The sequence below is a fragment of the Alosa pseudoharengus genome, unplaced genomic scaffold (assembly GCF_046254945.1).
Source record: "Alosa pseudoharengus isolate Yale_2024_CS ecotype anadromous, Long Island Sound unplaced genomic scaffold, YU_APseudo_1.1 YU_APseudo_1.1_scf_9, whole genome shotgun sequence".
Classification (NCBI taxonomy): Eukaryota; Metazoa; Chordata; class Actinopteri; order Clupeiformes; family Clupeidae; genus Alosa; species Alosa pseudoharengus.
Window position 1 is genome coordinate 8804956 of NW_027468881.1, and position 24660 is coordinate 8829615.

Consider the following 24660-nt stretch of genomic DNA (forward strand, 5'->3'; position numbering starts at 1 on the left):
GCGTCCTGGCGTGCGAGTTCTGGCCAACATCACAAGTCGTGATGTTTTGAGACCCCGTGCATCAGCACAGGTGGTATGCACATGGCTGCATCTCAGATCATACAAATCTCGTGGCGATTAAGAAATCGTGACTTTCTCTAGCGGCCACCTTCTGCTTAGAGGACTCTTGGGAATAGATCTCCAATCACAGCATAGTCCCCAATGGTGTGGTGGTTAGGCTATCAACTTGGGGAAAAAACGATTTGAAAGTTCAAAAAGCAAGGCAATAGTCGTAGACGTGTAAATGTCCGTGATCTGTCCTGAATGTCTCATACAAATTGGTATATCTTAATCTTTTTGTCAAATATGGACACTGAATTAATCCCATACCGGTATTCTCTATGCGAATACTACTTAAATCCCACTGTTTCCACTCAGAACTGTACTCAGGCGGCCTAACTTTTAATGTCTTTACCAACGTGCTGAAAAGATTTATTGACATTTCGTTTGCAGGTGCATATACTGTAACAGACAGGTAATCGGAAGGCTCCCTCTCCTGGTGAATAACATTAATAAGAAACCTATTTATTTTTCACATTTCCATCCACATAATGTTCTCTAACAGACTGACAAAAGTTAGATTACGAAATACATTTTTTGACATTTATATCTTAGATTAAATATAATTTATAAAACTTGATGTATTGACATCTATGTTACTGACAGTGTATTTTAGTGCGAATGCTTTTGCAGTCGTTTTTTTTCTAACGTAAACATTAATTTGGTGATGACTATGTTTTATGCCGATACTAGAATATGTGCACTTTGACCTTCGCGTGAAACGCGCTTGAGTGGCTTCTCGGGGACCTCTACGGCGCATGTTTGTTCTCTGTGATGTAATACACATATGTCTAATATTCCCCATGCTTCACTGCATGTTTGCCTCGGATGGAGCTCACTCTGCGTCTCTATCTAAAAGGAACCGTGGGTTTTGTCACTGAGTCTACGGACACGGGACCGGGTTTTGAAAGGGATTGAGTGAAGCGTCGACGTCTAATCAATGATGCTCTGTTCGTGGTGCTGAAATCCCCTGCTCTCTCCCTCGCTCGCTTTCTATCTCTCTCTCTCTGTCTCTCTCTCTCATCCGTACGTCCGTTCCTCCCTCTCTCTCCCTTTCACTCCCTCCCTGGTACCCTCTCACACGCACAAAATCCTCTGTCATGGCGTCTTCCAACCATGTTACCCCCACCAACTGTAGCTGGTGGCCCATCTCTGCCATGGAAGAAGATGGCAAAGAAACAGATGGAGACGAAAGCCAAGAACCTACAATAGAGCCCAAACCCTTCTCCAAAGATAGGCTCGTGTTATATCACTGGACGCAGTCCTTCGCCTCTCAAAAGGTAATATCACAGCAGGAAAATGGAGGTGTCTGTGTAAATGACATGTCATTTGCAGCGGCGTTTTTACTGGGATTGTCCGAATTATTTGCTGTTGTATTATCAGTCTTTCCGATTTGAGAGTTTTGTATGTCTCCATCGTGAGAAGACGATGTGTTTTGGGAGATATTACGAAACTGCTGCACCACCTAAATATCTAGTTCTATGGGGATATACTAGGATTCGTGATTGCTTGTCAATATCCTGCCGTATTTTTGTGTCGATTGGAAACGCTTATGGAATAAACATTGACATTGTTACCAAATTACTCAATTCGATATCATTTTGAGCTACATCTTCTTAGCTTTCAAGATGACACTAAATAATTCATTGAAATGAGCTAGCTTTGAGAAAAACAATCAACTGGCAATGGTTGTCTCTTTTGCTTTATGGTTAGCCTATATGTTGCATCGGTTGTCTGGAGTGTCAATGTAAAGGTTAGCCTGTCGGCCCGGACGGGGCTCTGGGCTCAACGTTGACTCGCGTCTCGGTCACCTAGGGTAGCGATAGGGTCGCCTGCACAGAAACATGTGCAGTCCCGGAAGCCTCAGGTGCAGATCGTGCTTTATTTAATGTGAGCATGGTCAACTTGTCATTCTCTCTGTCCAGTAGTCCCAAAGCTTTGACTTGAACTTTACATTAAGTAAATTATAGTAAATTATAGATCCAAACAGAGAATTAACCAGTGTATCTTTTCTCACATGGCATCTGTGAGATGTGTGTCCTTTTAGTGGCTTTTAGGATGTAGATTGTGGATCTATGTCAGTTTCTGTAAACATAACATTTACAGAGGTCTTTCTGTCAATGTTTCTCAAAGTTTGGCGACAGGCCTGCTGGATAATCAAAGACCCGCTGGAGATCAAAGACCCGTACTCAGCAAATGAGTAGACTAGCACAGTAGGTATATCAAAATAAGACAAATAAAGAGAAGAGGCTAAATTGTCACTGTAAGTGGTTCTGCATGGTTGACACTGTGACTATGGGTACCTAGTTATTGTCCCTAATGTAGGGGTAACTATTTTTGTATTTTGTTTGGCAAGTGACTCTTGGTAGATGCGTAGGTTTGGTGACGGAATAGAGATGAAGACCTTGTTTGTGTGTTGGAATGTAGCAGCGAGATGTTGTGGATATTAGATGAGTTGGATGAATTTGGTGTGGCTTGCTGTAAATGTGTAGTTCATGTGTAAATATAGGAGATATAGCAGAGGTTATTGGGTGAAATAAATGGTAGCTGTGGTAAAGGTATGCTATATTTGTGTTGACTTAAATGTCCATACGTCTGTATATTCTTATTGAGAGTAAGTTGTATGAGCGGAGTACTCTGTCTGTTCAGATGTACCTGGCGAGTGTGTTCCTTGGGTGAGTGTGAGTGATCTTGGGTGGGGACTTGTGCTGTTGAAGGCCTGTGGCAGAGAGCCAGGCCAAGTGTGCCCGCTAATGCCACTCATCACCCCAACGCAGTGGCTGCAGAGCCGGAGGGGATGGCTGTTAATCTGCATTATCAGAGAGGCAGAGTCCAGCAGGACCCTGCGGGCTGACCAGGCTGTAATCATGTCAGAGGAAATGTTTTACTGTTGTACAAGGAGCTTGTGCCCTGGCACACTGTAACCCAGCTCTGATACTGATGTGTGTGTGTGTGTGTGTGTGTGTGTTCTATGTGCAGACTGCTTTTTGTGTTGACTGCAAGTAAAGTATCCATATCACTGAAACTTGTCTTGTCTGTCCCACCTTTCAAAATCTTCATTAAATGCTTCAAGTTGTCAACTTTGCACAAATTCAGAAGTCTCAGAATGAGAGGAGTCCATGGTGGCCCTTGCTGTTCCTATGGTGTTTTGAGCCTCTTGTTACCCAGGCTATAGTGAGTAGATCTGTGGAGTCGAAAACGATCAGGCCTCTGATTCTCACTGAAGCGTCTCAAAATCTCTCTCCTCTTATTACCGCTGGACATATCAGCTGACAGTGGTAGTGACACTTGGCCAGGGTGTGCTGGATGTTAGAGACCTCTAAGTGTTTCTGCTTCTGCTGGCCACTGCTGTTGGCCACTGCTGTGATCGAGGAAAGCCAAAACATAGGCGAGGTGAGGCACCTGAGAGAGTTGCAGCTCGCGGGACTGGATGTGCAAGGGGCCCAGACAACAGGCCTCTGTCACCATGACTTGCTTTGAACTGCAGGACTGTCTGTTGAACTCCAGCAGTATTGGGTGCTGCAGCGGCTTCCAAGACCAACAGCCTGTAATTTAAATACTGTGGAGGAAATGTAAACCTTTCCACACAGGCTCTGCAGAGGGCAGCGGCTCTGGGTAGATGCAGTAGAGCTGTGATGGGCTGAGGGACCCAATGGAGGCATGGATGGGTTTGAATATAAGCGCCACACTTCTCTCACACATCAGTGCAGAGGGCATTTATTACCAGTCAATAACCTATGTGTTAAATGTGAAGATTAAGGGTTGATAATTGCCATTAATTGAGGGCTCAGACGTCTGAAGTGGTGATGATTTCGAAATGACTGCCTCCGGACAAATAGAATAAAGGAGATTTTCACAAAGCTTTCATCAGAACAGTTCACCTAGCACAGGTTTAATGGGTATTACATTTTAGAGGTAACAGCCCGAACAGAACAGGCGGCTTTGTATTCCATCTGGAGTCCAGTTCAGAATGAAACAGGTCAGTCAGGGGAGGTCCCCATGTTATGGTAAAATTTTTGGGTAACACTGCCCAAATGAAATCCCAATTTGTTATTTTAAAATCCCAGGGAGTTGAGCAAGTGTTTAATTGCTGCTGGCAGCAAGTTCTGCAGGAACAATTGCATTCATTAATTTTGTGTACATTCCTGAAATGTATCTACTGGTTATGGCGTGGCCATGCACTTTATCATGATTTCAGCTCATTTGGCATTGATCTGATGAGCTTTGCATTTCTCCTGCTACAGTGCTGGCCAATTGTAGCATCAACAGTACGTTAAGTGAACATGTGTTAAATTCAACTTTGGCATTCAGATGGATTTTGGCCGCCGCAAAAGGAGTGTATGTGCCACATGCATCTGACCACAAATCCCTTGGTATAGAAAGCTAGACAACTTTGAACATGTTTTGTTCATGATATTCACATACACAATCTCTCTTGTAAACACCAAGCTTAAAGGCATATCCCAGTGTAGTGATGTGTAAAACAAAACCAAGACAGCCAATGCTCATGGGAATGTGTTTGCAGGGTTCCTACGCAGTATGGAAAACCTGGAAAAGTATGGAATTTGATTTTAGTAATTTCCAGGTCTGGATAAGTATGAAAAAAAGGAACAAGGGTATGGAGAAATATGTGTTTCCAGACTATTGCATCTACAGTACTAATCACATCACTCAGGTCATAATAAACCATTCCTACTGTTGTGTAGCTTAAGATGTCAGTCCACATCATCAAGATACAATTGAATGGGGGTCCTCAGAAAAAAATCTCTCCCGCAAGGGGACCCTGGTACCAAAACCAAATCGATCTATGCACGTGCCCTATACCTAGCTCTGCTATTTTCGGCTAAAACACTGGTAGACTTTTTTTGATTTTGTAAAAGTTACCAAGACGTGGATACTGCATTATCTGATAAACTGTTATTGCAAACAAATAATACTGTTTACGGTGATTTCTGAGTTTTAGCCTGGAAACCAGACTCTCTGACTTCGCAGAGAGTCTGGCCTAGATCCATAGGCGTTAGTTTATTTCCGGGTGGGAGGGCACAGTTTGAGGTTTAAAATCATTGCAGTTCCTTTGAACCGCTTTGAACCAATCACTAACAACCGGCGTTGCGTCATACAGAGAAGTTTCTCTGCAGCACGCCCATAACAAGCACGGGTGCATCTTATCAGCAAACAATCACACGTTTCATCTGCGTAACTCTCGCCAAAATGCATCATATAGTGTTTTGTGAATGTACCCAAGTCAAACTTTCATATAAATGCATAAGTACGTCCAAAGCGCCACTTTTAAGCTTGTACTACTACTTTTTTGATACAATCGCGTCAAAATCGCTATTTTTCAAATACTATGAAGGCTCGACACAACATGAAACTTTGATCGAAGTATCATCAGTGTCTGTACACATGAACTCGATCATTGAGAACATTATTGGTGTACACAGAGTTTACTAAAAGAGAGGTTTTGAACAACTCACTTGTTTTTTCTGCTCGCTGCCATCTTGCCATCTTGCAAGGAGTGAGTTGTATCTTTTTAGTAAACTATGTGTACACGAACAATGTTCTTAATGCTCGAGTTCATATGTAGAGACACTGATGATGCTTCGATCAAAGTTTCAAGTTATGTCGAGCCTTCTTAGTGTTTGAAAAATAGTGATTTTGACGCGACCATGTAGCCTACTAAACTACAGTTTGACTCAGGTACGTTCGTAGCCTATTTCAAGTGACAAAATCTATGACTAAAGTTTAGCTGACGATATAACATCCTACTCCACTGTGACTTCGTTCGTGACACTCCTGTTAATAGACTAAACTATTATTCACATTTGCTCAAAGATTTCATAAATATAAGCCCTTTTCGCCCCCAATATGTTTGTATTCCAAGCGATCTGCTTCAGGGGCGGGGACGTAGCCTAGTAATTGAAACACCATGCCTGAGTACGTAATCGCTCTCAGGGACGCCCTCTGTTAGTTGGTTGGTCGGCTGCCTATCTATCTATCTATCTATCTATCTAGCAGTGCACTAGTCTCCAACATATGTAGTATGCTGTATCAAATGTGAGTGCACCTTCCAACACAGCACTTCCCCATCAAAAAGTATCCAACAATGGGCAAGTGTTATCTGAGGGCAAACAAGTTAATAATAAACATTATTATACAGCTCTTCACAATGCTAGTAGAACACTCCATTGACAATATCTAGAATACGGTCAGAAAAATCTACCGAGAAGTTTGAACATTTGAGTATGGAAAAAGTATGGAATTTTGAAATGGAAAATGTGTAGGAACCCTGTGCTTGTGTTTGCCACTCTACCCAGGTGCGTCTGGTGATTAATGAGAAGGGTTTGCTGTGTGAGGAGAGGGACGTCAGCCTACCGCTGACCGAACACAAGGAGCCCTGGTTCATGAGGCTGAACCTGGGCGAGGAGGTGCCCGTCTTCATCCATGGCGACACCATCGTCAGCGACTACAACCAGATCATCGACTACTTAGAAGCCAACTTTTCTGGAGGTACTGTAATGCATCTCTCTCTCCACTGTGAACTTATCCGCTTCATGATGCATTTAGTACATGTGCTAGACAAGTTGTAAATTGCTGTGCTGGCAATTATGTTAACTGTTAGAGCACACAGCATATTGATTGCATTCAATAACATACTCAGGGTTGACATGAATAGTTTATTTCTAGTGTTTCCGTGCAAAGTAATATTTGCACTGAAGGGAAGTGAAGTGAAGTGATACTATATAGTCTGTAGTAGTGTCTTGGACAGGGCTTGTGTGACGACCTCTGCTGTCAGAAGGTTCACAGCAGACCTTGAGTGAAATGGAGCATCTCATGCAGCTGAGGATCTTCCCTGTCCACCCCCCAACCCCCCACCCCCCCATCTAGACCTTCTCCACTTGGGGCTACTCGGGCATGTAATGAGTGCCAGGGAACACACACACACACACTTAAACTGTGCTATCTTCTTACGTGCATATAAGCCCTTTAGTAGCTAGTGTACTAGTGTTATACTTTCAAGAACTTCCTCAACTACATCACTAGATTTCTTCTAAGAACTAAATTGTAAATATGCCTAATTATTTTAGCATATGAATCATTGTTGTTGCGGTGAAATGCATATAGGTCAGACTAATAAACATAATAAACATAATACTAATAAACATAAACAATAAATAAATAGAGAGGTATGGGCAGAGAGAGAGAGAGAGAGAGAGAGAGAGGTTGAGAAAGTTGTGAATGGACCAGCCCAAACTACAGTGATGGACATGCAGTAGCATTAAATGACACCCTCACTGCAGATTAACACACACCACTGCTCTCACAGGCTGTATTAGTGTGATCCCCGCCATGCTGCTCCTGCTCTCTCAGCAATTACATCCTCCAGCCTCCTCAGCAGGGACCCATCACCTGGCAGCCTCAGAGCATTTACAGGCTTCAACAAAGGGTTAGAGCTAACTTGGGTGTAGTCAGAGTTTACTGAGGAGTACCTGAGATGGACCAGAGAACTAGTGCTGTGGGTGATATCTGTCCACAAATTGCCAGCTACCGGTATGTTGTTCTGATCCAAAGGGCCTCATGTACAGTAGGCCTGTCCAGTGCTTGCGACGGGTTGAGGTTGATGAGTCTGCAGGTTGGCCAGATGCCAGGCACCTCAGAACTTTGCCTCAGAAATGAGTCTCCTAGGCCAAACCCTGTAGATGCAAGATGCTGCAGCACACATGTACAATCAATTCCACATTAACATGTGTGTGTGTGTGTGTGTGCGTGCTTGTGTGCGTGCATGCGTGTGTGAGTGCGTGCGTGCATGCGTGCTTGCTTGCGTGCATGGGTGCATGTGTGTGCATATAATTCATGTGATAATTTGTGTGTTTGTTTGGGGGGTGTTGCATACAGAGACGGTGGCCCAGCTGATCCCAGAAGCAGAGAGCCCTATACACGAGCGTGTGCAGCAGTACCGCCACCTACTGGACGGGCTGCCTATGGACGCCTACACGCACGGTTGCATCCTGCACCCTGAACTAACTGTAGACTCCATGATCCCAAAGTACGCCACTGCAGAGATTCGCAGTAAGTGATACTGGTGATTACACAAACCCCTGGCTTCCTTTGCATAAGTGTGTGTGTGTGTGTGTGTGTGTGTGTGTGTGTGTGTGTGTGTGTGTGTGTGTGTGTGTGTGTGTGTGTGTGTGTCAGCAAAAGCTCCTGGTGGCAAGAGAGTACCTAGGTCAGATGACCTGTGCCAGCTCTGGAATGTCTGCAATGCGCCTGTTGTGCCTTATGTAAATCTCACACACACACTCTCTATCACACACACGCACGCACGCACGCACGCACGCACGCACGCACGCACGCATGTACTCACGCACCCCCCCCCCACACACACACACACACACACACACACACACACACAAACACAATAGGGTGAATGTGTCTGGGGAAACCCTGCTCTGCTGCACAATATGCCTGCCAACTGACAGAGAGACGGCCAGATGCTGGTTTTATGGCTCTGTTTAATGCAATCCTCTCTTTATTAACAGATTTAATTGGTTGTCATACCTCCTCATCCAGTAATGCAGACGCACTGTGGATGTAGGCCTTGTATCATCAGATTTATACACCAGCCAAATATTGGCCAGATTTATGGGTTCAATAATAACCTTTGTTTAGAGTGTTGTACTGAAGGGAGTATGCAAGTCAAACAAGTAGCATAGGCCTATTTGTTGTGAACACAGGGTACTGTCCTCTACATGTGGCTTTTTAGCTCTTCCCACAAACTCAGACTATCATGACAAAAGATCATAATTCTCAGTACTCTGAAGAACTTATTAATGTTAAAATGTTATGTTTATGTTGCTACAAATGAGTAACACTTTAGCTACAACAGGTGTTTGTCTCATGTTCTCCTTCCATTCAACCCTCCCTGTACACACACATATTGGTAGGACACCTAGCTAATGCAGCATCAGAGCTGATGAAGCTGGATCACGAGGAGCCACAGCTGACAGAGCCATACCTGTCTAAACAGAAGAAACTCATGGTGAGATATCAGTAACTTTCATCCTTCTCATCATCTTGCCTCATTTCTGTCCACCTGTCACATTTGTTCCTTGCTCACTCATGTCTCTCTGTTTTGAGGTCAGTCCTGAATTCTGATGGCGATCTCATAAACCCTCCTGATTGCTAATTCTGATCTCACTGTGTGTTCTTATATGGATCTCATAACCCACCCCGCATTGTAATTGTGATCTCATAAACCATCCTGTGTTCTTATTGTAATCACAAGAACTGGGCTCTTATTGTTATATCATAACCTGCATTCTAATTGTGATCTCATAAACTCCCTGTGTTCTTATTGTGATTTTATAAACCACCCTGTGTTTTTATTGTGATCTCATTAACCACCCAGTGTTCTCATTGTGATTTCATAAAGCACTCTGTGTTTTTATTGTGATCTCATTAACCACCCAGTACTCTGATTGTGATCTCATAAACCACCCTGTGCTCTAAATACTGAGCTCATAAACAATAAATGACTGGCATTATAATCAAACCACATCAGGTTCAGATGTTAGTTTGTCATAATACCACAGTTGCAAGCTAGTAATAAGTGATCTAATGAACTACATTTACTTCTGATTCTATAACTATTAGAAGCTTATTGTCTTGTAGCAATCAAATTCCTCATTCCCTACTCCTCATTTTTAATTTTCGTGTTCTGTTATACTATGCAGGCTATGTAAGCACAAGTTGAAGTATTACCTTTCAATATCAATAGGTATGCAGCAGATAGACTTGGGTTGATAGTAGAATGAAGTAGAATATCCCACCTCCCAATGCCATCTTCCCACTAACATCAGAATTCATATTTTCATTACTTAAGGTGCATCATTGCAAGAGATCATAATGATACATTTAAATGAATAGATTGTTTGTAGTCAGAGATCTGTGTAAATCAGGTGAAGATTGCAATGAAAGCGGTAATGAAAGGTTGGTTGGTGTAATATACAGGACTATTCTTTTTATGCATGTCTCACATTTGACAATTAGCTGATTGTTTGTGTTTGCACAGGCAAAGATCTTGGACCACGACAACGTGAACTACCTGAAGAAGATTCTGGGTGAACTAACAATGGTACTAGACCAGGTAGAAGCTGAGCTTGAGAAGAGAAAATTGGAATATGAAGGTTTGCTCATTTTCTTTGTCAAGACCCCAGCTCTTCCCAGTCACTTTCCAAACTACATTTCCCATGTGACCACTGGCCTGACGTGTGTGTTGTGTGTAACGTGACAGGTCAGAGGTGTGAGTTGTGGCTGTGCGGGCCGGACTTCACGCTGGCAGACGTGTGGCTGGGAGCCACATTGCATCGCCTGAAGTTCTTGGGACTCTCTAAGAAATACTGGGAGGATGGGAGCCGGCCCAATATCCAGTCGTTTTTCGAGCGTGTGCAGAAACGCTACGCCTTCCGGAAGGTTCTGGGAGACATCCACACCACCCTCCTGTCTGCAGTTCTACCCAACGCCTTCCGCATGGTCAAAAAGAAGCCACCGTCCTTCTTCGGGGCGTCCTTCCTGATGGGGTCGCTGGGGGGTATGGGTTACTTTGCCTACTGGTTTTTAAAAAAGAAATACATGTAGTAAACACCCCCCTTCCCTTTCCTTCCCTCTTGTCTTCAGTGTATGTGTAATTTGTGTGATGTTTCAACTTTTTTTCTGTAGCTTTGTTTTATGACAGCAGGAATATAAGAGTCTGTACAGAGAACAACACCAATACTCACAAGATAAATAAGAACATTCCATGACAGGGAGTTCTTTCTCTGACAGCACGTTTCCAGTTTATCGATGCCTTCATCCTGGTTTCTTTCAGGAGTTTATTGATGTTATTTTTTTATGTTGGTGTTTCATTTGTTTCTGCATATCTCTGGAGGCATGCTTGAGGCCTTTGGCCATTTTGACAAAATATCGGCAAGACAAATATTCATAACCGTCTTACTGATTGTGTTTAACTTGGTTGCGATTAGTTTATGACTTTGTGACAACATATTGCAGTCTGGTTTCCTTAATGCCAATCGTGGCATTCACTTTTAGCCCAGTAGCCCTGTTGATACTGTATCTTTCCTTCGAAAACCTGAGACTCTCTCTGAATTGTCTCCTGTTGCCAAATACTGCCAAACTAAATAATGACCTTTACATGAATACGACATATTGGTTGACCAAGAAAAAAAAACATCTAGTCATTACCATTTAAAGAAATGATACCAGACAACAGGAAATGTTAGGCGACATGATGTGCATTGAGTGAAATCAAACTCATTTAGTCATCACTCCCTCCCTCCATGTAGGCCTGCACAAGTAGACGCTGCACACTAGACCTCATATTAACTCACTGATGGGACTCGCTCCTGCCATTGCATTGCATGATTTGACTGCCTTGATCCAACATCCAGCCATGTATCTGTGAGGTGTGGTTTGGCCAGGCAGGTGTGATAGTAGTGACTTTATGGTCATATTAACTAGGTTAGGTTGAAGACATTCTGGGAAATCTGGATATAACAATGAATTGATATACGAGAGCTCTTCTCACAAAAATCCCTTTACATTGGTTGAATATGTGTTAACCATAAACAGTGGTGATCTCAGTTGTGTATGAAATGTCTGTGCATGACAAAACTATGAACAAATGTTGAATGTGGTGAAGAAGTGTGTGTGTGTGTGTGTGTGTGTATACATGCTGGCAAGATTGCTGCTGATATGTGTGTGTGTGTGTACTTGCTTCATTATCTGAGATGTCACCTTCTGTCTAATGTGTCCTGTCACTCTTGTCCCTCAGGATGAAGGGGTGTGATGTTTGAACTGAGTTAGTCCCTTTTGCTTAGGTGAGGGCATTGAGGTGTGTATGTTCAAGTGAGTGTGTTATCTGTGGTCACGTGATCAAAACGTGTGGTGCGGAAAGGACACGACAGGGTCAGCCCTCTACCAAGACTAGCAGTGTGCTGTATAGTTTCTAATCTCATGGAGCACTGAAGCTCTACCCAATGGCAATAAAGACAAACTAGTGGTAGATCCTCATTTATGCTCTGAACGAATGCTGTATCAGTGTTACTGTGATTGGTGTAGCTAACTAAGCATGACTGCAGAAGAAAATATCTCCACCCTTCATCGGTTACTCTGGTCCACTCCTAGCGCTTCCTGCAGGCCTGTAGTTCTGTGAGAAAGAGCTGTTTGCCGTTGCCGACAAATGGAAGTTCTCCAGCTTCACATCCAATGCATCTTAAATGGGTGACCTTATCAAGGTCGAACTGGTGTAGGCGAGCAGTGGATAGGTGGGGCAGGTTCATGTTGTTTTCAGAGGGGGACTGTGAATGGTGTTTAACCAAAGATAATCATCTGTGTCTCACGGTCACCTCCACACACTGTCATCTGCGTCTTCCTATGGTCTTCATGCACAAGATATTTACATTCACACATTCGTCCTTTTCATGGATGTATGTAAGTATGTGATGTTATGTGTTAATGTCTATTGTTTTTGTTTTGTTTTTAAAATGGATTTTCAGCCGTTTGGAAGCGTTCACTCAAAAGCCATTGTCAAAGTCATTGAACACATATGCCAGTCACAGAGCTTGTGATCTCTGAATTTTTGGACACATTTCAATGTCTGTCTGTGGTGTTCCTCCCATGAAACCGATACATCCAGGTTCAATAGAAACTCAGCACCAGAATGTAACTCGCGGAAGTGTCCTCCACCTCATGTTGGTCCGAGAGTCAAACGCCAGAATTGTGGCGAAGCTGATTTTGTTGGTTAAAGTTTTTTTCTTTTCTTTGCTGTTTCTTGTTCCCTAGGGGTAACTCAATAAGATTAGAGAGGGTGTCCACTGATGTCCCCTTGGGGCAATTCCCGATATTATTTATAAATGAAATTTCCCAAGGGATATCACCTAAATCTTAAAGAGCTAGGCCCACACCAAGTCTACAAGATACAGCAGAAAACAAAATGTTAACTGACAAAACCAGGTTCGATCCCACGACTCCTGGACTACGTGGAACAGTTGAGAAAGCCAGTGGGAACATCACATCCTCTCAGAGCCCTTCGTCACATTTCCCAGCAACCCACACTCCCTCTGTGTCTGTACTTGCATATCCTCTTTGTGTTTACTTCAGAGGAAGCTGTGGGTCCTGAAACACTTTCAAGTCATAGCTTATACAAACCTACAGAGATGAATTAGCTATTTGAGAGGGATGATTTCTGGCCATTTAAGTTCACAATAGATTATTTTGAATTTTGTATTTTTTATTTTTATATTTATAAATATGCATTTATTTAAGGTGCTTTTAAAAATGTTTGTTCATAAGCCTTAATTTGTTCAGTTGCCATCGATGACAAAATAAATTACAATGCTTAACAGAACAACCTGGGTTGCTGTACTCATTCGTATAAAAGCCATACATCAGTGCAATCACCCAACCAAACCTATCAGATTGGTCACTAGACAGCCGTCTGAATGAGTCTTGTTACTTGTTACTGTTACAAAGCTCAACAAAGACAAACAGGCTTTAGTCTGCTATGTTCTCTTCAATCTTGAATGTCACATATTGGAGATGTGACACACTTTGTAGATATTCAAGAGTAGAGATACCATTCTGTTACCAAGAACAAGTTTCTTTGGAAGAACCTTTCAAGATTCCCCATAACACCTTGGAAAGAAAGCATGTGTGTAGGCCTAACATAGTTCAGAACAATTTTGACTACCAGTTTGATTGTAAAGAATGTTCAAGAGTCTTGATTTCTATTTTTGTCATAGGAACTAGTCCAAAAGTATTCAGTTAGTACAACAATGAAAACACTGAACAACATGTGTTTTACAGTAAGCTCTACTGAGTTTAATCAATTCCCATATCTATCAGACATAATAAATAATTACAATTAAAACAGATAAAGTTGGCACAAATCATATTCCTGTGTAGTGCTATGTCTGAATCTATAACTATATACTGTACATCCTAACATTTTAATTTGTTGGGAAAAAAACAAACAAAAAAAACAGACCATTTGGATGTTCTATTACTTGCAATTCTTTTGTCAACAGAAAGAGTAAAATCGTCCAGTCGTGTACAGTACTGACTCCATGGATCAGAACAGAATTAGTTACTGATCCCCTGATGGCGTAAGACAGTCTACAATAAATCCTCCCGACACATTTCTTGTGGAATTACTGAGATCAAAACAAATGCACAGTCACCCTGAACTGGCTAATGTGTTACCTCTGAATGTGTTACCTTTGAATGTGTTACCTCTGAATGTGTTACCTCTGAATGTGTGAACCTCTGAATGTAAACACATGACCTGAAGGCAACAATGACCAAGTCAGTGCCACTGGTGACCAACACTACAAGCCACTTGGATTACACTTGTGGGTTTTTTTTAGGTACCTCAGCTGCCTACTGTCATGTTGGAACCCTTGAGGCACCCCTTCCATTTAGAATGGCATTTCAACAGGATTTAACAAACTTACAAAGACACAAAGTGGACCCTAGCAAAGTACAATGGTGGAGGGAGATTGTTTCTTCAGTGCATTCCATTTGTCTGATATTGTAATGCAGTAGTTATATAAGTGCGTGTTAGTGAGCTTATGTTCCTCAGGCATGATGCTTGACCTGTCTCTTAGAGGGAAGTCCTGGTGATAGGGGATTTCGGTACCAGACACGATATGTGAGGTACCAGCCCAGTAGTCCACAGCCAGTCCCCACACACTTGTCCATTGGGCTGTGGAAGTACACAGAAGTGCTGGCAAACATAAACAACCAGAGGTACACTATGATGGACATTGATAGATACAGTCCATTAAGTAGCGGTTTTCTGAACCCAGGCGCATCCTCCACCATGGATGCCATCTCCTCACTGATGACGAGGGCAGAGTAGGACAGAATGAAACTATGTCCAGATATGTCATAGCCATCCCAGACAAAGCCTTTTTTCCTACAGATGCCTTTACTGGTCAGCTCTCCATGGATGACCTCCTTGGTGCTGGTTTCATAGCACGACCCTGTAGCCTCCTCAATGAGATCGAATGTGTTGACACAGATGTACCAGACAGCTGTGGCCACCACAAGAGCGCAGAGCCGCCGCAACACAAACACGGACGGCGATTTCAATGAACTGGATAGGATCACAAAGGGCACCAGCAAAAATAAGGTCCAACCCAATGACACTTTCACGAAGTATCTGCAAAACAACAACACGACAACATAGAGATCAGCTTACCATTCATAAGAAGGACACTAAGCCATGGCTGGCTAGAGCACGGTCTCTGACAAGTAACGTTAACTTCAAACAAATCCAAACAAGCACAACGTACACTTGGGAAATGTTCATGAAAAATGTATCAGTTTACCATCATTTTTATGTGCATCAGTATCATAACATTACTGAACATTTTCTTGCGTGTTCATTACTTACTTGGACTGGCTGCAGCTATGAAGGGTAAAGTATGATGCTAGTCATATTCCTTTTAGCTAACGTCAAAGCACTCAGCCCGCTAGCATAGCATACAACATTCAAATCGAGGCCAGCTAACGAACAAAGGCGTTATCAGACTCCTAGCGATCTGAATGTATACTGAAAGTATTTCACGAAAAATAAAGAATTTCCTGTTAATTACTTTTCAAACGAAAAACTAGGTTTGGTTCAGCTAGGTAGAACATGCACCTTAGCTAGCTAGTTAGGCCATTCATGTAACGTTAGACTCCAAATACTTACAAGTTGAGAACATTTTTGGTGTCACTGAAATATGACTTCGGGACGAGGTCTTGTTCTTTTAAATATGATCCTATTATACAAATTAAAGAGAAGGCACAAGGTAAAAGTACACGATCTGCTGAGAACTTCCAAATCGCTCTGAGCCTTTTAACTATTTGATCCATATTAGTCATAAAGAGGTCTCGGCTAAAATGCGCTTGTGGAACATCAACACAGGAAGGGCAAGGAGGTAACTTGACACATGGGCAGTGACGTAGGTCCGCATGTGTCTACCCTGCCGCCATCTGAGAGCCAATGAAAGTAATCCGTCGCCACCAAGACAGATTTGAAGTTGGAAAAGTTGAAAAACTTGTAAGATATGGGCTAAATCAATTATTATTTGAGTCTGTGTGTAAACACTTGTTAAAACATTAATGCATTTTATATTGACTAAAATAGAGCCTTTGGTCTGTCAAGGTCCGAGATGATGATGCCAGTTGGCATGGAGTGAGGAGGACAGGGGTGTTGGACTAGGGGGGCTAGAGTCTATATTTTATTTTTCCCTCAATATTTTGATTTCCAAATTGAATACCATAATAAAATTACCAAGACCAAATAAAGTGTAGCCTATTTGCTGCATAACTTGGTTGATAGACTGACTTGTGTAGCCTATATAAAAACTAGATGTACCGCATAGCGGTACAAAATATGACCGCCGCTCAGTCCTGTACATCCTTTCCGCGAAAATAAATCACACTAATCAATTTGTCTCCATCTTTTACTCCATCCCCCACTCTTGAAACTTTTGTGTATGCTTGTTTGGCATGCCTGTGTGTGTGTGTGTGTGCGGCTGCACAGAAAGTAGCCTACTGGCGCTGAAAAGGTGAATAGATTGTAGAATAGCCAAAGAAGTTGTAGCATTGTTATAAAACCTTTAAAATTTCTAAACAATCACAAGTAGGGCAGTTCATCACAGTTCATCCATTGCAACTGGATTGATGAAAGGTCACTTACACCTGTAGGCTACATTGTATTTGGGAAAAGCAAAAGGTATCAGCATAATGTTATATATTGTTTAATTTATTTATCTACGTATTTATTTATTTATTTATTAATAAACAAAAACATCTCTGTCAGTTCCATGCCGTTTTCAACAGCTATCAAAAACAAAGATCATTTTTGGATGGATGGATTTTTTGTGAATCTTTCTTCTTCTGCATAAGATTTTAGTCATCTTTAGCTCATGTAATACTTTATTGTCAATGCTCAAATTAAGTAACAGTAGTCTGAAACAAAATGCTGTTTTACATCTAATCAGTGGTGCAAATAACTGACATGTGCAAATGGGCCTTGATGAAATGCGTCGCTAGACTGTTCATACACATTTTAACGGACCAAAGTTGAAGAGCTGTTGTCCGTTGTTGTTCGTGCAAATATAGGCTGATTCATGTTCCCTTGCATTGTGTAACTGACAGGGGCGTAGCCAGGATTATTTTATAGGGGGGGGCCAGCTGGGTCCAGACTTTTTATTGGGGTGGCACTTGGGAATCAAAACTATTTGAAAACTACTCAAACAGTTTTGAAGATTAGGATAGCCTATTTTAATAATGGCAATAAATTGTGTAAAGCCAACACTGATACACAGGTCAGTTTGTTGTCCACTCCAACACATTTTCCATAAATAGGCCAATGCTATAAAAAAGTACATTATGATAATGCACCTTACTTAATCAGTCTTATTCAAATGATGTTAAAGAACAATACTAAACTACTACAAATATTGTATGCAGATATTTAATCTTATACTGATGGCCAAACTATATTTCTTTCTGATATCCACTCGGCTGTAAGTAACATGGCTCTGAAATAAGAAATTAACCCTTAGAACCCTAGACTGTTTTAAGGGCTTTTTCACTACCTTTAGTTAGAAGCATTTATCCTGGTCAATGTAAGTGCCATACACACATGCTATACATTGTTTTTTTCAGCAGAGTCTAGGCTACCCAGACCTGCCACAATTTTATGTATGAATACATGCATTGATTTAATTTTGATTTTTAAATAATAAAAATACAAAAAGTGTATTATAAAAAATCTTATATTTTGACATGTATCTCACCACTGCAAACTGTCAGCTGGCACATGTGTGTGTAGGGCAGACTGTCCTGAATCTGGCAATATCATTGCCATGGTGGAGGGATTCTCTGGGGCTGAGCAAATGTGAAAAATATGTGGTGTGTGCCTTACGGAAATAAATGGCATTTATTTTTATTTAGCCCTATGAGCCCTACTCTATTTTTGGCCATTCTCACTACCTTTAGTTATAAGCATTTATCCTGGTCATTGTAAGTGCCATTTACACATGCTATATTTTTTCAGAACAGTCTAGACTACCCAGATCTGCCACCAATTCATATTAATACTTGCATTGATTTGGTTTTGATTTTTAAATAATACAAAGACAAAAAACATATTATACCATTCTTATTTTGAAATGTATCTCTGTCAGCTGGACATGACTTTCATGTATGTGTTGGGCAGACTGTCCTGAAACTGGCAATATAAGAACCATGGTGGAGGGGGGCTTTGGGGCTGACAATTTACAGACATGTGGTGTGTGCCTTACAGAAATAAATGCCATTTTTTTTATTTAGTAATGAAAAATGACCTTTTGAGTTTGCGTGTTCTGTGTGTACACTCATGATGATTCTAAAACAACTTTTTACTGCATTGTCATGAACAAAGTGAAGGCAAAAAGGTGTTTCTTTGTCGAATAAATTGGGATGCAATGTGAGTCTCGAATTAGATGCCATGCAGAAATTTGCTGGGATCTCAAAACCGGATTATGAACATACTTTGCCATAGAGAAACACATGATAACGTTGGATTATGAACATGCTTACAAAAACGTAGAAAAACGTGGGGTAAGTCGAGCTATATTAAGTTATTATTTTGATGTCATTTCGTCTGTTTTTTAACCCAGAATTATGTACTTGGTATCAAATGATAGCTCTGTGTCTCCTCTTTCATCTGACATGCGTGGCATAGGCCTATCTATCCGATCGGATCACGGGTTCGTGAGTAGGGCCTAATTCAAACGAGAGTAATGTGTGCAGCGTTGGTTTTTGAACATGATGTTATTTTGCAGTCACGTTGTCTGTTTTTATAGCCAGGAAGCATCGATACTTGGTAAACAACTTGGTAGACAATAGATAGCCCCGTGTCTCCTCTTTCTTCTGATATGCTTGCCATATCTATGCGATCATGGGTTCGCGAGTAATTCAAACGCGAGTAATGGGTGCGCAGGTGAACTGTAAATATGAATCAATTTGATTTAATTATTTATTTATTTTTCATACTTGATCGCACAGGCAAGTGTTTAGTCTCGTTGGAAAGCCCCACTTCTGCTCTGTCACGCAATTAAGGTTTCATATCGCTGCGATGAACAGTTCTGGAGCAATGTAACAAAGAACTCAGGTAAAGCAGCAGCCTGCCTCTGCCTGACCAGCTATGGCAAGAACCACGCAGTCAGCAAATTATGTTTTTTATAAAGTAGCCTAGGCTAGGCCCTATTAGCCTACTTTTATTGGAGCCATCCGGAGATATGTGCCTATGCTTGCATTTCACCCAAATTTTATCGAAATTTTTGTAACAGCGTTACCACGGGCATCCGATTATTTCTGATCAGCCCCACAAGTCAATGTCAGAGCCTACCTAACAAGGACAGCCCAACGCAGCTCACTTGGCTATGATTCGTGACACATTCTAACATCTTATTAGCATTAATGTTCCAACTCATCATCAACTCACCTGTTGTTACTGAGGTTAAGTAGTAGTCTACTGTCAAGTGTTTTTAACAGATGACTTGAATTGTCCCGCTGCTACTGCTGCACTAGGCCTACTCACGATTTGATCACAACCGTGGGCTACACTTCCTGACTGGGCCAATGGTCGTAGATAGAGTGCAGTAATTGGTTCAGTCCCTGCTTTGCAAAGTGTTGGCAAAGTGCCGTCGAAAAGGGCTTTTTTTTTTTACTTTTCACTGAACGGAGCTGGGGGGGCCAGCAGGGGGGGCAAGTTTTGACCAGTGGTGGCCGTGGCCCCCCCTGGCCACCACGTAGCTCCGCCCCTGGTAACTGAGGTCCATGGCTTGTTTGGCTTTCACCAGACCAAGCTCAATCTTTTAAGAAAACAAAAAATAAATAGCGGGCAGATCAGGCTGGGTTCACCCAGCCTAGTCCATAGGCGCCCGATATTGTTTAAAGGAATTATCCGGAGTAAAATGCACTTTAGATCAATTTACGGATGATTGGGAGTACATACGTTGAGTTGACATCCAAATCATGTCATTCGGATGTGTTTTAAGAAAGTTCGATGTTACCGTTTTTAGTCAAAACTCGTTAGCGTGGAAGTGAGAAGGGCATATTATTTCGCCGCTACAAAAGCTATTTTTATACCTCTTTTACAGTTCCAAACAACATTACACTTACGTGGTAGTGAGTAAAGGGTCCCTAAAGCCAAACCGAAGTAGGCCTATCCCGAGATCTTTATGTGGTCGGATAGAGAGTCCAGAATGAATTTCATCAAGCCAGTACCTTTCCGTAAATGTTGTCATCTTTGCTGCCATCTTTAGGGGAAAGTCCGTAGGAGTCAATTGCCAAGTGTGCTCTGGAAATTCACAATTTCGTCGCCGTTTAAAAAAAAACTATGTTTTTTTTTTGTTTTTTTTAAACAGCGAAGAAATTGTGATCTTTCCCCTAAAGATGGCAGCAAAGATGTAATTATGTATCGGCAGTTCTAATACCGATAGTATGTGCGTACCAGTGTGTGTGTGCATGTGTATACTGTATGTATGCACCGCCATCTACAGGCCAATGAGTGTACACTAAATGTACACATAACCTACAATTTTTTAGACCCCCCCCATGGATGAAATTCTACGAAACTTGGCATACCCCCAGAGAATGCCAGGTCAATCATACACATAAAATTTGGTGCAGTTCAGAACATCTTAACTGAAGATAGGGGCGATTAAAGCAGAATGATATTGCATTTTCATTTTTTACCAAATCACAAATGAGTGATTATGGGCCAGGTTGATGTGGGCCCTTGAGACCAACATACCATAAAAGATTCTTCATCCTCAGTGCCACGGTTCAGGTAGTTATTTAGGAAAAACTGCTTTTTTGCGGTTCGGGGGGCCCAGTACGGGGGGGGGGGGGGGATTGGCCCCCGGGGACGAAACAAATTTTTTCCGTAAAAGTCTAGTGGGGCTACATACCCACCAAATTTCTTGTGCACCGGTGTTTCGGTGTCCTGGGTATCGTTGACCAAAAATTCAGGAAGTAGATGACGAAAAAAAAAAAAAAAAGAAAAAAAACGTTGACAATCATTATATGACCGCTTCGCTAGCTTCGCTAGCGGCGGTCATAAATAGTGAAGACTGTCTGGTCACTCACACAAAAGCGCAAGATGGTTTAGTCCTCCTGCAGGATGATAGGTAGGTAGGCTATGCACTTTTTGTTGTTGGCAATTGATGAAGATGTTTTCTTAACCCTCCTGTTATCTTGGGGTCAATTTGACCCCAAGCAACGTTTAACATCATGAAATATGTGGTTCACTTTTTTTTTGCTTCATGTTTCATGACTTTTCATCAATTGAAGGGTAAACAGAGTTAGCATGAAATTTGTACAATAATATGTTTTCAATGTCCTCTACAAATATTTTGTACATTGATGTTCTTTGGGGTCAGTTTGACCCCAGCTGTATGAAACATAAGATACATGAATATTTGACACATTATGGATATTATTATTGTAATAGTATGAGAACATATTGTTATTATCATTATTACATACACAAGTACATATTACATATAAGTCATTTTGGCAGGACTGTATAAGTCAAAAGGGGAAGCAACAGCAAGCCTTTGGGCTGCTGACACTGGATGGGCAATATTGCCAGCCAGGGTTCCAAGGTTCATAAAGGGGTGTGGGGGGTGGGATTGTTTTGCAGGGCTTTTGATGGTGGTTATTACACACTTGTTAAGTACCTGTCACAAAAAAAAACTGGGTAACAATATGAATTATAATCATTTTCTGAGGGTTTATTTAGCTGGGGTCAAATTGACCCCAAGGATAAAGCATGTCGGTAAGATTTGAGGGTAACACAAGGGTTAAGTTGCTTGTGTTTTGTCGATGTGCATGTGTTGTCATAAATTGCAGGTCGTTTGCACCCGTTGGCCACCGTACTGAGTTGCTCTGATGAGAAATGCCCTTGTAAGTCGCTTTGGATAAAAGCTAAATTAATAAATGTAAATGTGGTGAGGATTATATTGTAGGCCTACTCTGTACAGATTGTTTTAACAGTGTGGAAAGATTTCAGTGGACTAGTCTTAGGCCTATAGGTCTAAATAGGAAGGCTGTGGTTCTATGTCTACTTTCATTTGAATTCGTGCATGCGGTCACATAGTCTCTGCATAGTCATATACATGTAGATGTAAGTTAGAGGAGTAGAGGAAGAGACAAGATATTTCACACACACACACACACACACACACACACACACATAGGAAGGCTGCTCTATGACTAGCCTCTCATTTTGTGCATGTAGTCACGTAGCTCTGACAGCTAATTTCATGTCCCCTCCTGTCAAGGGTTTTCAGCTTGGGGTGTATTTTATGTTTTCCTACCCTCAGTAAATGTCATGCTGAGGCTGAGTTTAACCCATATGTACACACTTACTGAAAAGCCAAAAGACAAAAATTACTTTCAGAGGTAGAACAAATACAGGAAACACTGTCAAACGCAAAGAGAGGGGGATGAGAAATACAGAGAGGAGAGAGAGAGAGAGATGCCAAGGCACTGTCTGTGCAGAGCGGGTCACACGCTCATGTCTGAGGGTAGAGGTCATGGCTGGGTCATTAAGAAGGACAGGCCGCTAGCAGACTGATGTAACCAACAGCAATGTGGTTTCCCAGTGACAACCTCCCCAGTCTTGATTCAGCTTAAGAAGTCTAGTTGTGGGAAGCTGTACAGATCCAAATGTACGCACCAAATATTTTGAGTTTGAAGAGGAGCAAAAACAGTCCCATCGTTGTCTTCCATTATGGTTTCTTGTGGGCTGTTTTGAGTCTCACCCATCCAGGGTGCTAATGGCAGAAGCAGGAGCTTCAGGGCGTCACCTTTGCAGCGGTCAATTGCACGGCTGCATGCTGAGGTGAGTTTAACAGGAGCCGCCATTACATTATTTAAATCTAGTAGACTGTAGTTTCTCAGGAGCTACTCTATTGATGTTGTCTGTGACCCACATTTTCTAGCCCCCGGGTGAAAAAATTAGCAAAAACCGACTTATCTGAAAAGTACTTCTAGGATGCAGTTGTTTTGGTTTGAATATTGTTTACATGGAGCCATGATAATATAGCCACACAAAGGCATACTCAGAAATCAGACCATGTAAATGTTGCACACCCACGTTGTTGAATATTTGCTAAACTTTGGGCATAATATGTGGACTTATTTTCTATATCAAAGCACACATATGTTCATATGATTATACTTATGGTTGTAATTTATTCAACTCTCAAAATGACACGCGAAAACTGCTACTAGACATGATTCTTAACAAGAAACATAAATAAACATATTACCCCATGAGTTTGTACATGTAATAGAACAGCAGGAAGCAGTCTGTATGATCTCTGAATTCCTGTAGTATAGCAGTTCTTTTGCGGTTTGATTTTAGGAGGGGGGGGGGGGCAGTTTCCTACCCGAAACTAGAAAGTTGCTAGGCTGTAATCACCTACAGGGCTGCTCAGACAATGACAGAAGTGCCGTGAGGTTATGTGCCATCAAAAGGATTTTGGAAACGTTAAGTTAAGGTCCAATAACTGTTAAGGGTGCCTTTAACCATGGTTGCAGCACCAACATTTGGCATACAACTGGAGCAGCAAGACTTGGTGAGGCAAGGAGAATTAGGGTGCAGAAGGGCCAGTCTATGTATACCTTCATCACCACAGGACTGCTGCATTCACTGAGAGTATTTGTGCCGGTCACATGGCTCCTCTAAATCCTTCTACTCTCAGTAGCATTAAAGTCACGTGAAATAGCACAAACATGAGCTATCTGCACTGCCATACAAGAGTTTGAGCTGCCGCACGTAATCCATACCAACACTGTTGCAGTTGAGTATGACAGAGGAGCACGTAGGCAGCTGGCTAGTGAGCAGCAGGACTGAGGCCCATCACTGCATTATTTCAATAATGCTTGCTTCACGCACACTGCTTAACGGCCTCTATCCAGCAGTTAGTCCTAAACCGTTCAGAACATTCATCAACCCCCCCCCCCCCCACCACCACCACAGTCTCTGTGTTTAGAAAGCAGAAACAACTTTGGCTCTGAGCCAAGCTGAACTGAACGCACAGATTTTGCATATAGAAAACAACCAACACCCAAATCCTCAGGCATTCAAAGAGGATTTCAGATGCAAAGCTCAGGCAAGGTTGTTATGTTCGTTTAGATGTCCCCCAAGTCAGCGTCAAACAACCCTATTATATATATATATATATATATCACAAAATGCTGAGGACAGTCGGATGTATCGCCAATCAAACTTTGTATTAGTTCCACTGCCACTGCTGTTGGGTGAATGAATGACAGTCTGTCAGTGACAGTTATGCCCTGATTTAGTCGTGATGAAATGAAGTACTTGCCGGATGATTTTAAGTCCTTGTCTGGCTTGAAACTAGTTCCACCTAATTCCTGTTGTATTGTCCTGATAGTCTCACCATAGACTCTACCCTGCCATGTGTTCTTTTCACCAGTAGGTGG

At 41.9% G+C, this 24660-nt stretch overlaps 2 protein-coding genes across 6 annotated transcripts; one reads left to right on the forward strand and one right to left on the reverse strand.

Moving 5' to 3' along the window:
* Positions 1 to 1199: 1199 nt before the first annotated feature.
* On the forward strand, positions 1200 to 10737 carry gdap1l1 (ganglioside induced differentiation associated protein 1-like 1). Of its 4 annotated transcripts, none has more exons than XM_076276288.1 (6): positions 1200 to 1384; positions 6413 to 6609; positions 7996 to 8169; positions 9045 to 9139; positions 10172 to 10286; positions 10394 to 10737. In XM_076276288.1, exons 1-6 carry the CDS (start codon positions 1200 to 1202, stop codon positions 10735 to 10737), a joined length of 1110 nt encoding a protein of 369 aa, XP_076132403.1. The 4 variants fall into 4 exon arrangements, with proteins under 4 accessions (XP_076132403.1, XP_076132404.1, XP_076132406.1 ...); XM_076276289.1 differs by having other exon boundaries at positions 1200 to 1379; positions 6417 to 6609; XM_076276291.1 differs by lacking the exon at positions 7996 to 8169 and having other exon boundaries at positions 1200 to 1379; positions 6417 to 6609.
* Positions 10738 to 13952: 3215 nt separating this feature from the next.
* On the reverse strand, positions 13953 to 16064 carry fitm2 (fat storage inducing transmembrane protein 2). 2 transcript variants are annotated; one of them, XR_012984860.1, is made up of 3 exons: positions 15854 to 16064; positions 14404 to 15319; positions 13953 to 14358 (listed from the first exon to the last, which is right to left on the reverse strand). XR_012984860.1 is itself a non-coding variant. In XM_076275663.1 (2 exons), exons 1-2 carry the CDS (start codon positions 16024 to 16026, stop codon positions 14734 to 14736), a joined length of 759 nt encoding a protein of 252 aa, XP_076131778.1. In that variant the 5' UTR covers positions 16027 to 16064; the 3' UTR covers positions 13953 to 14733. The 2 variants fall into 2 exon arrangements, 1 of the variants encoding a protein (XP_076131778.1); XM_076275663.1 differs by having other exon boundaries at positions 13953 to 15319.
* Between the last annotated feature and the right edge of the window lie 8596 nt (positions 16065 to 24660).